The 12432-nt window shown below is 50.9% G+C and overlaps 1 protein-coding gene across 1 annotated transcript; it reads left to right on the top strand.

The window, feature by feature from the left end:
- Positions 1–631: 631 nt before the first annotated feature.
- Positions 632–11699, top strand: FUNDC2 (FUN14 domain containing 2). Its single transcript, XM_075941269.1, has 5 exons — positions 632–764; positions 1481–1631; positions 4319–4394; positions 7540–7674; positions 8407–11699. The coding sequence occupies exons 1-5, from the start codon at positions 632–634 to the stop codon at positions 8482–8484; spliced, it is 573 nt and encodes a 190-aa protein (XP_075797384.1). The 3' UTR covers positions 8485–11699.
- Positions 11700–12432: the final 733 nt, after the last annotated feature.

A 12432-nucleotide genomic window follows, 5' to 3' on the forward strand; every position in this document is an offset into this window, starting at 1 on the left:
AGCCCTGGCCGGGTTGGTTTAGTTGGATTGGTCCTGCCTTGGGCAGGGGGCTGGACTTGATGACTCCTGAGGTCTCTTCCAGCCCTGGGATTCTATTATTAAGCATCTGATCATTTTACTTTTCTCCATGCTGTGACCTGGGGGAATGAATGGGTCTTTGGGCAAGTGGGCAGCCAAGGGCGGGGTGCACAGGAACTTGTGGAACTCCCTGCCTCAGGAGGGCTCAAAGAAGAGCTAGACACAGGGGCGCCAGGGCGGAGTCCCTGGCCCCACGCCTCGCGGCCGGACCGGCTCCGTGGGGGCAGGCGGGGGAGCCCCCTTCCTACAGCGCGGGCCCCGCCCCGCGCGTACCCCTGGAGCGGAGCCTGCCCCACCCCTAGGCGCTGGGAGGCCCGCCCATAGAGCCTGCGTCACGTACCGAGGAGCGCTGGGGCGGGGTCATGATGACGTATCGCGTGTACGTGGGTTGGCAGGCGTCGTGCCCATGTGACATGTGGGCCGAAAAGAGTGGTCCGGATCACGTGCCGGGGGAAATCGGCTGGGGGAGGAAAACAAACAACAGTCACGTGATCAAGGTACCTGTGACGTGTTTCACCTCAGGTGTCACGTGGCGGGGCCTGGCCCGGCGGCGATGGAGGAGGCGGGGGAGGAGTTCGTGTCACGTGTCCAGCTGCGCTCCTGCGCCTCGCTGCTCCAGCAGCAGCAGGAAGCGAAGCGCCGGCGCTGGGCCCGGCAGCGAGCGCGCGCGATGGCGGCGGGCGGAGGTGAGGGCGCGCGCGGCCCCTCCCCCAAACGGGGCCCGGTCTGGCCCCCGTGCTGGCGCGCGCCCCTCCCCCCCGCTCCTAACGGCTCCGGCGCGCGCCCAGTGCCCGCCCCCGAAGAGCCGGCAGGCGCGGGGGTCTCGTGCGCAGCCCCCCCCCCCGCTCGGGCAGCGCCGTGGCGCATGCGCACCTGCCCACGTGCCGCTGCCCAAGCCCGGCCCCTCCAGCCTGTGCCGGGGGCGGGGCGGGACCTTCGGCGTGTCCTCGGGGGGGGGGGGGGCTCCTCTGCCGCCCCGCTCCCCCCCCCGGCTCCGCTCCCGCCGGGCCCCGGGCCGGTCCCCCCCCCCCCGGCTCCGCTCCCGCCGGGCCCCGGGCCGGTCCCCCCTCCCCCCCCCGGCTCCGCTCCCGCCGGGCCCCGGGCCGGTCCCCCCCCGCCGGGCCCCGGGCGGTCAGACGGGGGATCTGCTGAACCCTAGCGGGGATGCGGTTTTGTGCCTGACTTTGCCGGGGGCTGGGGGTGCGCGGGGGCCGCCTGAGTGCAAACTGGGGTGCGGGGTGCTGGCGGCGCGATGGAAGAACGGGACTGCAGCCCTGCAGGGATGTCAGAAGGGTTACCGTGCTGCTAGCAATAGTGAGCTGTACACTCGGCTAGGGAACAAGCCTCCTCTCTCTGCTCTGCGCTGTCATCTCTGTGCTCATGTGCATTCTCATATTCACAGCAAAGAAAGAGGAGTCCTGCAAGGCACTGGACCTGGCAGAGTACACCAAGAATCAGTCCTGGTGGCGCAAGCTCTTTGGGCCAAGCTCTGGGTCAAGTGCTGAAAAATATAATGTAGCAACTCAGCTGGTGATTGGAGGAGTCACTGGATGGTAAGGTGATGGAGTAAGTCATGTGGATTTGGGGGGTTTTGGCTCCTGTAGACAGCATAGGGCTTCTCTAATGCATGAAGGGACATAACGTGCTAGTTAGCAGAAGATTGTATCTGTTTAGTGGGATGTCCTGTGAAGCCTATGAGTGGCAAACAGCACTGCCCAGTTGAAGGAAGATTAGACTCAGTTCTGTCTTTTCATGCATTTCCTGCTCTGTGACATGAGCTTTTCATAGAATTTAAACCCAGAAGGGACCATTATAGGATCAGAGAAATGTAGGTGTGCAGAGGACCTCAACAGGTTATCTCCATCTCTTAGCACTGAGATAGGACCAAGTAAATCTCTATACCATCCATGACAGGTGTTCAACGTACTCTTAGAAATGGTCCATGATAGAGATTCCGCAGCCTCCCTAGGACGCTTGTTCCAAAGCTTAACTATCCTTATAGGGTCGATATTGGGAACAAAATTTCAAACTAAGTCTCCCTTGCTGCAGGTTAAGCCCATTCCTCTCACCTGCATTCGGTGGGCATAGAGAACTGTTGGTCAGTGTGCTCTTTATAACAGCCCTTACCAGTGATGTAATCTGTCCATGTTGTTGTCCCTCCCGCCATCCCATTGCTGCACAGTGCTAAGGCTGGGCTGGGGTGTAATGGGGAGGAGGTACAGCCGTGGTCTGAGTGGAACTCTCTCCCCACCCTCCATGGCTCAGATTCTGCTGCTTGCCCCAAATGTTCCTTTGCATGCCTCTTCCACATGCTCGTTTCTCAAGACTAAATATGTCCAGGTTTTTAATCTTTCCTCGTAGGTGAAGTTTTATAAATATTCTTTCGCTCTGCTCTGGATGTGCTTCATTTTGTCCATATCTTTCTTAAAAATGTGTTGCCCAGAACTGGCCCCACGCTCCTGCTAAGGTCTCACTGCACTAAGTAGAGCTTATGTATGACACGCCTCTTGAAAAATAGAATTCTGGTCATCCGGTCTGAGCTCATGCATAGGACAGGCCATTGGACATCATGCAGTGATTCTTGCATCAAACCCAATAGTCTGTGGTTGAAATAAAGTGTGTACTTTTAGAAAGTCCAGTCTTGATTTAAAAACTCCTACACTATGGAGGATCCACCACATACCCGGATCAGTTGTTCCACACATGCTTGTTAGTCTTCTAGGATGACCATGACCTTTCTTGCTTGGGGCTAAGTATTGTCTCTTGGGAGTTAGAACTTTCTTGTCTCTGTGTACTCCGAAACAATTTTTTTTTTTTTTTTTTTTTGCTCCTGCAAGGATGAATTGGCTTGTTGGTAGCTTGTGACTCTGAAGCCACTTCTAGATCTTCCTGTTTCACAGTGCTATTGGACTGTTTTCTCTTCCTCTTCTAATTCACACATAGTATAAATCAGGAGTTGGGTAAGGAAGAGAGGATTACTGTGCTGTTTCATAACCGGAATAGTGAATCGGTATCATCTGAAATACTTGATGTTGGGTGATGTCAGTATAATGGATAGGGCCCTATTAATGTAATGTAATGGCCAGGAAAAGCATGTCCTGCATTGTAAAATAAGCCCTTCCTCCTGAAATCTGATCTCCCTGCAATTCCTCACCAAGCTGGGGAGGGACAGGACTTGTTCTCTCCCTGCACTGCCTCTCAGGGAGCAATCAAACCTGTGTCTGGGCGTTTCCCCCTTCTGCTGGAAGCTCTGGGATTGGCAGCAGCACTGAAAGTTCCTGCAGCCAGAGAAGGCTTGTGGAGGTGGGTCCGATCTCTCCCTTGCTGCCAGGAGCATCCCAGCGTGGCCCGGATTTGCGTGCTCGTGCTCCCCAGCACGCTGTCCTGCTGGGCCAGATCCTTTAGTTTCCCCCTGACAAGGCACAGAGCAACATGGACACTGAACCAGGTCAGCTTTGGGAGGGCTCAGCATTCAGGAAACCAACCCTCAGAAGGAACCAAACCCCATATCTGTCTTACTCTGTGTAAAAGTTTGACACAGTGAAAACTTATGAGATCAGCCCATTTCATCTCCCCCCCTAGGTAACCCTTACACTGGGCTTAGCTAGTTCCACTAAGAAACTTGTTGCATGAAAATTCTTACCCTGAAAAAACTGTTCTTATCTCAGGTAAAGAGCGAGTCAGAGTTGATCTTTACTCTCTCTGGGTATGCTTCTTCCAAGTTCTTTGTATCCTCTTTGGGTATGCCAGACAGTTCCAAAGGCCAGCTGAAGACAAAAGCTGATGGCTTCCCATTTCTTACACAGACTTTCCCCAGGGCTGGAATCCTTGGTTCAGCACTGCCCATGGAAAATACCAGGTTCAAGATGGATTCCAGTTCCACGTGGCCTGGTCACATGTCTTTCTAGGACCAACCACAGTTTGGGTTCACAGGACAAACATGAATCTGATGATTGTTGATTTGAGTGCTGATCATTAGGTACCTGAAGTATCACTAAAGACGTTTAGAACTATAAACCAATTCATACTTCATATTTCTAACTTCATGTATAAGAATGATATATGCAGAAAAAATCGGATGTTCAGATTCAGCAGACTGTTGTAGTTATAAAATGGATGTTACATGCCCTGTTTGGATAAAGCACTTTCAAGTTATGTATATTCATAAGTCAATTCTCATGAAGCGTGGGGGGTGACTGTGGCATTTGGTTGCATTCAGTTCTGTACTCTCTGGTTGTAGGTGTACTGGCTTCATCTTTCAGAAAGTTGGAAAGCTGGCAGCAACAGCAGTAGGTGGTGGCTTTTTCCTACTTCAGGTGTGTATGATTGGTCTGGGCCAGGGGTGGGCAAAAGACTGCCTGTGGGTTGGTGGCTCTGTCCTGCCATATGTTTTTCTCTGGCTCACCATGATCCTCTGAGCTGGGGCTGGGTGCAGGTTTGGACGAAAATGTCCTGCATCCCAAAGGGATGCTCAGGCAGCCTGCCTGCCATGGCCCCAGCCACGCCACAGCCAGTGGCTAAGGGCAGGTACATCTCTGCATGGCCCTTGGGGGCAGTGGGTCTCCGCAAACTGCCCCAGCACCAACCTCAAAGCTCCTGCTGGCTAGTTTCCCCTTGGTCACAGGCAGCATGCAGAGATCCACCGCTCCCGTCTCCCCTGTGGGTGTACAGAAATACATTTGGCGGCAGCAGCTGGCAGGTTTGAGTAGTGTGATGCCACTATGTCATGCGGGCAACCTGAGTGGTTGGAGCTGCCTGTGGTAAGCTCCTCCTGGCTAGGGCCACAACCTGCCTCTGGCATCTCCTGCAGCCCAACCCATGCCCCAGGTCAGAACCTCCTGCTGCACCTCGAATCCCTGCCTGGAGATCCCTCCTGCACCCAGACTCCACACCCCTCTATTAAAATAATAGGAAAGTGCAGCCTATGACCACTTACAAAACTCTTGGAGTAGCCCCCTGCTTCAAAAATGATTGCCCACCCCTGCTCCAGGGTGGTGCTGAGCTGCGGGTCCTGTGGGTAGGGTGCTAGCCCACCTATCAGGAGACCTGGGTTCAATTTCCTGCTCTGCTGGAGACTTCCCGTGTGACCATGAACAAGTCACTTCAGACGTGTCTGTTGTGCAGCTCAGGCAGACACGCCCACACCAGCATGGCTGAAAGTAGCAATGTGGAGGGGCTGGCATGGTCTGGGCTCTGGCTGGGTTTGTACAGCCTGTGCCAAAGCCTGCACTACTTCATCTGCTAGTGTGGGTGGAGCTCATGTGGGTGTCTGCCCAAGCTGCAGTCACAGCTGGGGTTGCAGTGGGTACTACTGGGTCTCGAGTCTCCTCTGTGACACGAGGAGAATAGCACTGCCCTGCCTCTGCGGTGCTACGAGAGTGAATGTGTTACAAACTTTATGGTAGTGGAGAGACAGAAGTACCTTTATGCAGGCCTGCTGCCTCACGGGGGTGGGGCTTCACTTCTGATAGCTGCAAATGACTCAGATCTGCATAGCTTTAGAGCTACAGATTTTTTGAATAGTGATAGAAATGTAGCCATGTTAATCTGGTGTAGCTGAAACAAAATACAGGACTATGTAGCACTTTAAAGACTAACAAGATGGTTTATTAGGTGATGAGCTTTCGTGGGCCAGACCCACTTCCTCCGATCAAATAGTGGAAGAAAATATGGTTGTGACTGCTTTCTTCCGCTATTTGATCTGAGGAAGTGGGTCTGGCCCACGAAAGCTCATCATCTAATAAACCATCTTGTTAGTCTTTAAAGTGCTACATAGTCCTGTCTTTTGATTTTCTGAAGTTAGTGCCAGCCTAATGGCCTTGTAATAATCATGCCCCAGCATGAACACAGCCCGCTTTCAAATCCCAGACTGAGCCTCTTCCTCTGTGGACTGGCAGCACGGCAGGAACTGCTGCAGGCAGAGCATTACAGGGAAACTACATGCTAAGGAGCAACTGCTGGCCAAGGTGCCCAACATCAGAGGGAACTGGCCATGCCTACTCAGCCATGTTGAATTTGGCTGTTATGTAAGGGTTCTGAGTGTGGCATCCTCCGGAGTGTGGTTAGGAGAGGTCCCGTTGATGTTGTCTTTGGGGTAGGGATGTAAGAGACTAGTTGACTAGTGATGCAGCTAGTCACTCTCCTGCCTCCCGCTGTCTGTCAGCAGGGAGCAGGGGAGGCAGAGGCAGTGGGAACTGATGCCATCTCCACTTGCGCCGCTTCTGCCACGATTCTGCTATTGAAATGTACAAGAGCTTCAGCAGGGCTCTTCCTACAGTTCAAAGGTGGAGGTGCCCATGTAGACTAATCGAGTCGTAGAAAGAAACCCCAGGCAAAATTCGATGAGTTAATCTAAATGTAACATCCTTGTTTGGGTGGTGCAGCAATGAAACGCCTCATTGGCTGAAGTATCTACCCTTAACTTTAAACCCCTCTCTTCTGGGTGCGGAGCAGTGTGGCCTATGCTGGCTCGCAGGGCCAGAAGAGTGGAAAACTCAAGTCTAGATTTCACTGCTGTGAGAGACAGAATGTGACCACTAGACTCTATCCAGCGATCAATCCCTGTCTCTTTGTTCCAGCATTTACATTGTGCACAACTGCTTCCCCTCCCCCACTAGTTCTCCTTGTGCTGTTAGAGACATGCACCTTTAAAACACTGTTCAGGCAGCGTCACTTGTTGGCCCACCACAAGAAGACAAAATACTTATGAGGACACCTATTAATAAATTATGCCCTCCCATAGCAGCGTAGCACCTATTAATAAATTATGCCCTCCCATAGCAGCATATGCCCTCCCATATGCCCTCACAAGATCTAGCATGTGATACTTGAACGATACCAGTATAGCAAGCTGGAGGAGGAAATGCAGTTGGTGCCAACTCTGCAAAGCAGAGAGGCTGACACAGGTTAATTGTAGAGTGTGTAAAAACCTCTGTATATGAACGTCCATTGCAGGATTATGGTAGGATCCTATCATGTTGGGGTTGATTCCGCTTTGAGCAGCGGGTTGGTATGGATGACTGCCCGAGGTCTCTTCCTACCCTAATCTTATATGATTCTATGAGAGGTAAGCAGAGGAGTCCTACATCAATATTCCCTCTAATTTTTTCCATCCCTGTTCACAATAAAGTATGTGAACCGCCAATAGAAACACGTGCTGCAGGTGCTCTGCTAATCAGCCGGGCAGCATTTAAATCTCTCCTGGGTGGCTGCCAAATGCTCAGCTTATAGGGAACACTGCTCTGTGTAACTGAATTACTTAGTTTATTTCTTCATGTCCCTAGCTTGCTTCTTCCCTTTCTATTAATTTAGTTAGTAAAATAGTTTCTTGCTAACCAAGATAAGGTGGTGTCTTCTAGGGTTGTTGAGTGGGTTATTTTGATTAGCAATGGGGCAGGAGGGAAAGGAATTGCTACAGGTTGTGCAAGTCACTTGAGGTTTCTTCCCACCTCTCCAATGTAGATTGCAAACCACACCGGGTACATCAAAGTGGACTGGAAGCTAGTAGAGCAGGACGTGAACAAAGCCAAGGAGCAGCTGAAATTTCACAGCAGTGGCAGCAAACTGACCCCAGAAGTTAAAAGCAGAGTTGATGAGGTGAGACCACTTCTCCTTCCCAGAACTTTGTCTGGATCTATTGAGATTCTGTTGGGAAGGGTTGGGAGCTACTTCTGGGGCTCATGGACTCTGAATCTTGTTTCAGCTTTAAGGGTTGCTGCATAGGAGCAAGATGGGAGTAGTGGGCAAATCCACTAGCTGTTCTGTGAGATTGATGGCTTCCAGATGGTGTTTCACTGTACAGTGTCCTACAGCAGACCCCTGGGAGGAGGAAGGAAACTCTGGAACCTTCTGGAAGGTCTCAGAGCAATTAGGACTGTTAAATAGTACAGCGTAAGAGTGCATCAGTCACTCGAGACTCCGTCTACACTGCTCAGTGCGTGCAGGGGGTTTTTGGTCCCTGTGCCTCCAGTCTCCTAGAACCTTGACTAAGTGTGGTTCATCTATAAATAGCTATAAACGTGAGGGCAGGTGGTTGGACTCTGACTCTCAAGGTCCCTTCCAGATCTAGTGTTCTGTGACTCTGTGCTTCAAGCTCCTAATGCCTGGTCAGACTGTCTGTAGCATGTTGTATTGCCATAGCCATAATGTGCAAGTGTTCTAGGGGGGCTCCGAGGAAGCACATCTGTGGAAGGGGAGCGAAGCGGCACCAGCTCACCTGCTATTAATGGTGGCCATTAGGTAGGGAAAGCAGCAGATGGGAGGGCTTGGTGCTGTCTGATGTGAGTGACTGGTGCTAGTGTGGTGTTGACTGTCTTCTCCCCTGCCCAGGTGATAACATTTCTGAAGAAGAACATTATCCTGTCTGGAGGGTTTGCTGGGGGATTCCTGCTTGGAATGTCTTCATAGAGACTCCTCAGAACTGACAACTCTGTCCCCTCTCATCCTCCCACTTAGTAAACAGTGGGTTGTGTTGACACTCCACCGCCTCAGGCCCTACTCCCTCTCCTGGCTACACTGCTGCTAATTTTCCTTCCTTTCTCTGTGCGGCGTTCTGCTGGTGCTGCAGTGAGTCCAGAGGGTCGAGACCCTCAGTGTGTGCATCTTGATCTGACTCCCTCCCCCTGCAAATGTCCCACTGCGGATTGCAGGGGCAGTAGTAACCCCATGAACAGCCTGCAAGAGAAGTCTGAGAACAGGCACAAGACTGACAGATGGAAGCTCTCCCTTCCAGTGCTCGCAAGGTTCGTCAAGTTCCGTGCACCCCTATTTTTGTATTCACTCTTCCCTGGTAACAGGAAAGCTCACACTATGGGAAAATGGTGTTTGCATGGCTATCTGGTGCGAATTGTCCATCTTAGAACGTGCTCTGAAATGGGCACAGTTGTTTGGCGAAACAGCTAATTCAGACGTGGCAGAGCAAGTGCATGGCAGAAACACTATTGGAGCTCTGTTCTTCTGCCTTCACCCCTTCCTAGACTTGCCAGTATGCTATCCACAGATGATCACTTGAGTGGTGTTTATCCGTCCCGTTGGCACTGCCAATAGAAATTGTGAGTGTTGCATGTTGCCATCTTACAGCCTTTCTTACCATGGGTTTTGAAAGTCATTGGGTATCCTACCATTTAGAAGGCATTCTCCTCTCTCTGCAGCTGGTGTCTCAGCCAATGAATTTTAAAATGTGCTGATGCTGGATGTTAATCTGGCAGAAAATCTGCCTGCAATGACTGTGCATATGACTGAAACCTGCACTACCAGCTCCATCCAGTCCTGCACATGTTTCCATAGAGACAATAACTGCGGCTTATCCCTAGTATCACGTCACTATTTCTGACGCTAATGCCTCTTTTCTGGCTAATATGCAGTTGCAGCTCCCTGTAGGTATCTGGTGCACGTGGGGCTTCCTGGGCAGATGGAACTCTGAGCAGTATACCATGGGATGTGATAGCCTGGTGGAGGATTCCAGTTTGAGTGCAGACAGCAGCTGTTTGGGATTCACACTCGGTCTAGAATTATTATGAAGCCAGAAAGCCATTTCTCTCCCCTTGCAGAGCAGATTCTGTCTGTCCTCTGCAAAAGGCTGAATCTCCCAGGCAGTCCCCTATACAGGTGCATCTTAAAATCCCTGATGACCACCTTTCTGCCTGTCATATATGCCTTTACGTGGCACTAGGTGGTAAGATGCATCATACCCTGTATACTGGGCATGGGGGGAGAGCCATTCCATATGTTCCTTCTCAAAACAGAAACTGGCACTTTGGTGCCATAGAAAGGGGAGGGGGTATTCCACAGCAACCCAGCATGCCCACCTCTCCCTGCAAAAAAGACAGCAGGCTTGTCAACCTGTCTCTCTGGGAACTAGACAGCGGGCAGGAAATGCATGAGCACTGTTTATTAGCTCTACCCCTGCCTCTATTAACATTTCCCATTCCAACAAAAACAAGCACCTGGGTCCAGTTGGTTTCACCTGGAGATGGGTTCTGCGTGGCTTGTTACCCAATCCTGAGCGCATCTGTTCTGCAGGGGAAAGTAAAAGTCCCAGCGATCCATTCAGTATTGCCTGCCACTGCGCTTTCCTTCTGTCCCTGCTCTGAGGTAGCTTGGAGAGCATGGTGCTTCAGCTGGTAATGAGCATCTTCTTGCTGAAGGCTGGTTCTGTTCCCCTTCTGAAATCATGCCCTGGAATTGTATGGAACCCCTGGCCCTCGTGTGATGGCCAAATGCTATTCAGACTGTAAGTGTCCATGGCACGAGGATGCACTTTACCTATCATGCTGCAGTGTTTAGTGCTTGGTCTGACTGGCAGCAAGGGACATACCTAAAAGAATGCCCTGAGTCCTGGTCCTGTTAGAGCAACGCAGCTTGGCAACTGCAGCTGTGTTTTCAGGAGAGCCTGATTGCATCTGTGCAAACTTTATTTTGCTCTTAGTCTGTCCCCTAACATACAGGGTTTGCAATTATGTGACTGACTTCCTCCCAGTTCCCATGGGTAGACTGCAGACTGCCTTTACACCAAATCTATCTTGTATTCTGGCTGACTATAGCAGGGCAGGAGAAACTGGATAGACAGTCAGGTGCTGCAGGAATTGGGCAGCGAGGCTGGTGCATGATGACTCATTAGGATGGCAAGGTACTGTAGGAGGAAATTCTGTGGAGCTGGATGATCTTGATGAATTTATGAAAACATCTTGCTGGAACTCAGCTGCTCAGATAGGAAAATAGTGTCCCTACACCGCCACCTGGGGTATGAAGTAGCCTTTTTATTCAGATTTCTGTCTCCAGCCTCCTTCCACAGACTGCTGGGTGGACATGTCTCTTCCCCCCCCCCCCCCCTTCCCTTGGGGAGTGGCAGTTTTGGGATAACAGCTGTAACTTGGCCAAAGCCTTTGGCCTGGTACCTCACTCCCTCTTAGCTGGATCATCTGCTGGAAATTCAGCAGAGTTCTGCTCATGGGGCTCTAAAAACTGGCCACGAGCTCTCTTGGCTTCAGTGTCTTCCTTTCCAGCTGCCATTTTTTTCCTCTTGATGTACGTGCAAAGACTTTGCTGGTGCTATGTTGCTGTAGCCTGAGAAGCAAGCAACTTGTTACCAAACCTCAGGGCTATTCCTAGCAAAAACTTCCTGTTAATCACCCCAAATCCTGGGAAATAGGCTCATTAGTGTAACCAGAAATATACTGGCAGTCTGCTCTGTCCCTGAGACACTTAAAATAGCTATTCTTTGTCTGGAATATTAGAAATTGCTGCCACAGAGCGAAGCAACTTCCAGGAGCAGCCAAAATGTCTCAAAGCTGTCACTGGATGGGAAATCAAACCAGCAATTTAAGTTTTGATCTAAAAATGTGGAGAGAGAAAGGAGGAAGGCCTAGAGGGCATCCATGTTGGGCAAAAGGAAACTTCCTTTGTACCTCTCCTGAAGTCCTGTGTGCAGCAAAAACATTTTCAGTTTTCACATGGGTGCCAAGATGAAATCTTAATCCCTCTTTGGTTTTGTTTCAACAGTCTCTAGTACCAATGCCAGGAAACTGTGGTTTAAAAATACACTAGGCTTTGAAGGGTATTTTTGTACATTGTATGTAGGCGCTTGTTGAAGTGATATAATTAAACTGTTGCTTTAGAGTCTACTCACTTGTCTTTGGGGGGGTGGGTGTCTATGCTTCCTGAAAACAATCTCTCTTCCCCGCTCCCTCCCTGCAGACACTGCAGCTAGTAGCCTAGAGTAGTATCCAGTACCGTAACAGTCTGGGGGAGACACCTCTGGGAGGAAGGCCCAGATCATCACAGATGCTTGGGAAACCAATGAATGAGGCTCTTAAATACCTTTGGGGAGCTGGGTCTCGGTATCAGCAGAGGGTTTAATTGGGAGACCTATTGTGCAGCTGCTAGTCACAAGGCAGACATGGGTAAGTTGGGTCTTACCTGAGCGCTAGCTTTTAGTTCACATTGGCTGTGCAAGGGACTTTCTCCAACCTTCTCCCTCTATTTCTGGGCTGCTAACAAGCTGCCTTTCCTATAGCCAGCCAGAGCCCAATGGGAGCCTGTTGGGGGCTATCCTATGACTTCATGCATTTCTCTGGGTCTGGCTAAATGTGGACCTCAAAGGTAACATTCCCATAAGGGACCCTGGCTTAGCGAGGTTAGTGTTGCTCCTTTTACTAGTGGAGCAGTTGGTACAATCTCACTTAGCAGGTCTAAGAGATCTTAAGTTCTCCTCCAGGCTAAGACACCGACAAGCCCCCTGCAAACTCATGGTACAGCCTCCCTACTGAACAATGGTCAGACCCCATCCCATTGCACATGCAGAAGGGGATACAAAATAACTTGTCCTAAAGCATCTGCAGTGGACACAGTGAAAGT

This window comes from Pelodiscus sinensis, chromosome 13 (genome assembly GCF_049634645.1).
Source record: "Pelodiscus sinensis isolate JC-2024 chromosome 13, ASM4963464v1, whole genome shotgun sequence".
Classification (NCBI taxonomy): Eukaryota; Metazoa; Chordata; order Testudines; family Trionychidae; genus Pelodiscus; species Pelodiscus sinensis.

Coding starts and splice junctions, on each gene's coding strand:
- FUNDC2 (XM_075941269.1), top strand. CDS start 632: ATGGAGGAGGCGGGGGAGGAGTTCGTGTCACGTGTCCAGCTGCGCTCC. Junction 1,632..4,318: donor ATTGGAGGAGTCACTGGATG/GTAAGGTGATGG, acceptor CTCTGGTTGTAG/GTGTACTGGCTTCATCTTTC. Junction 4,395..7,539: donor GTGGCTTTTTCCTACTTCAG/GTGTGTATGATT, acceptor TCTCCAATGTAG/ATTGCAAACCACACCGGGTA.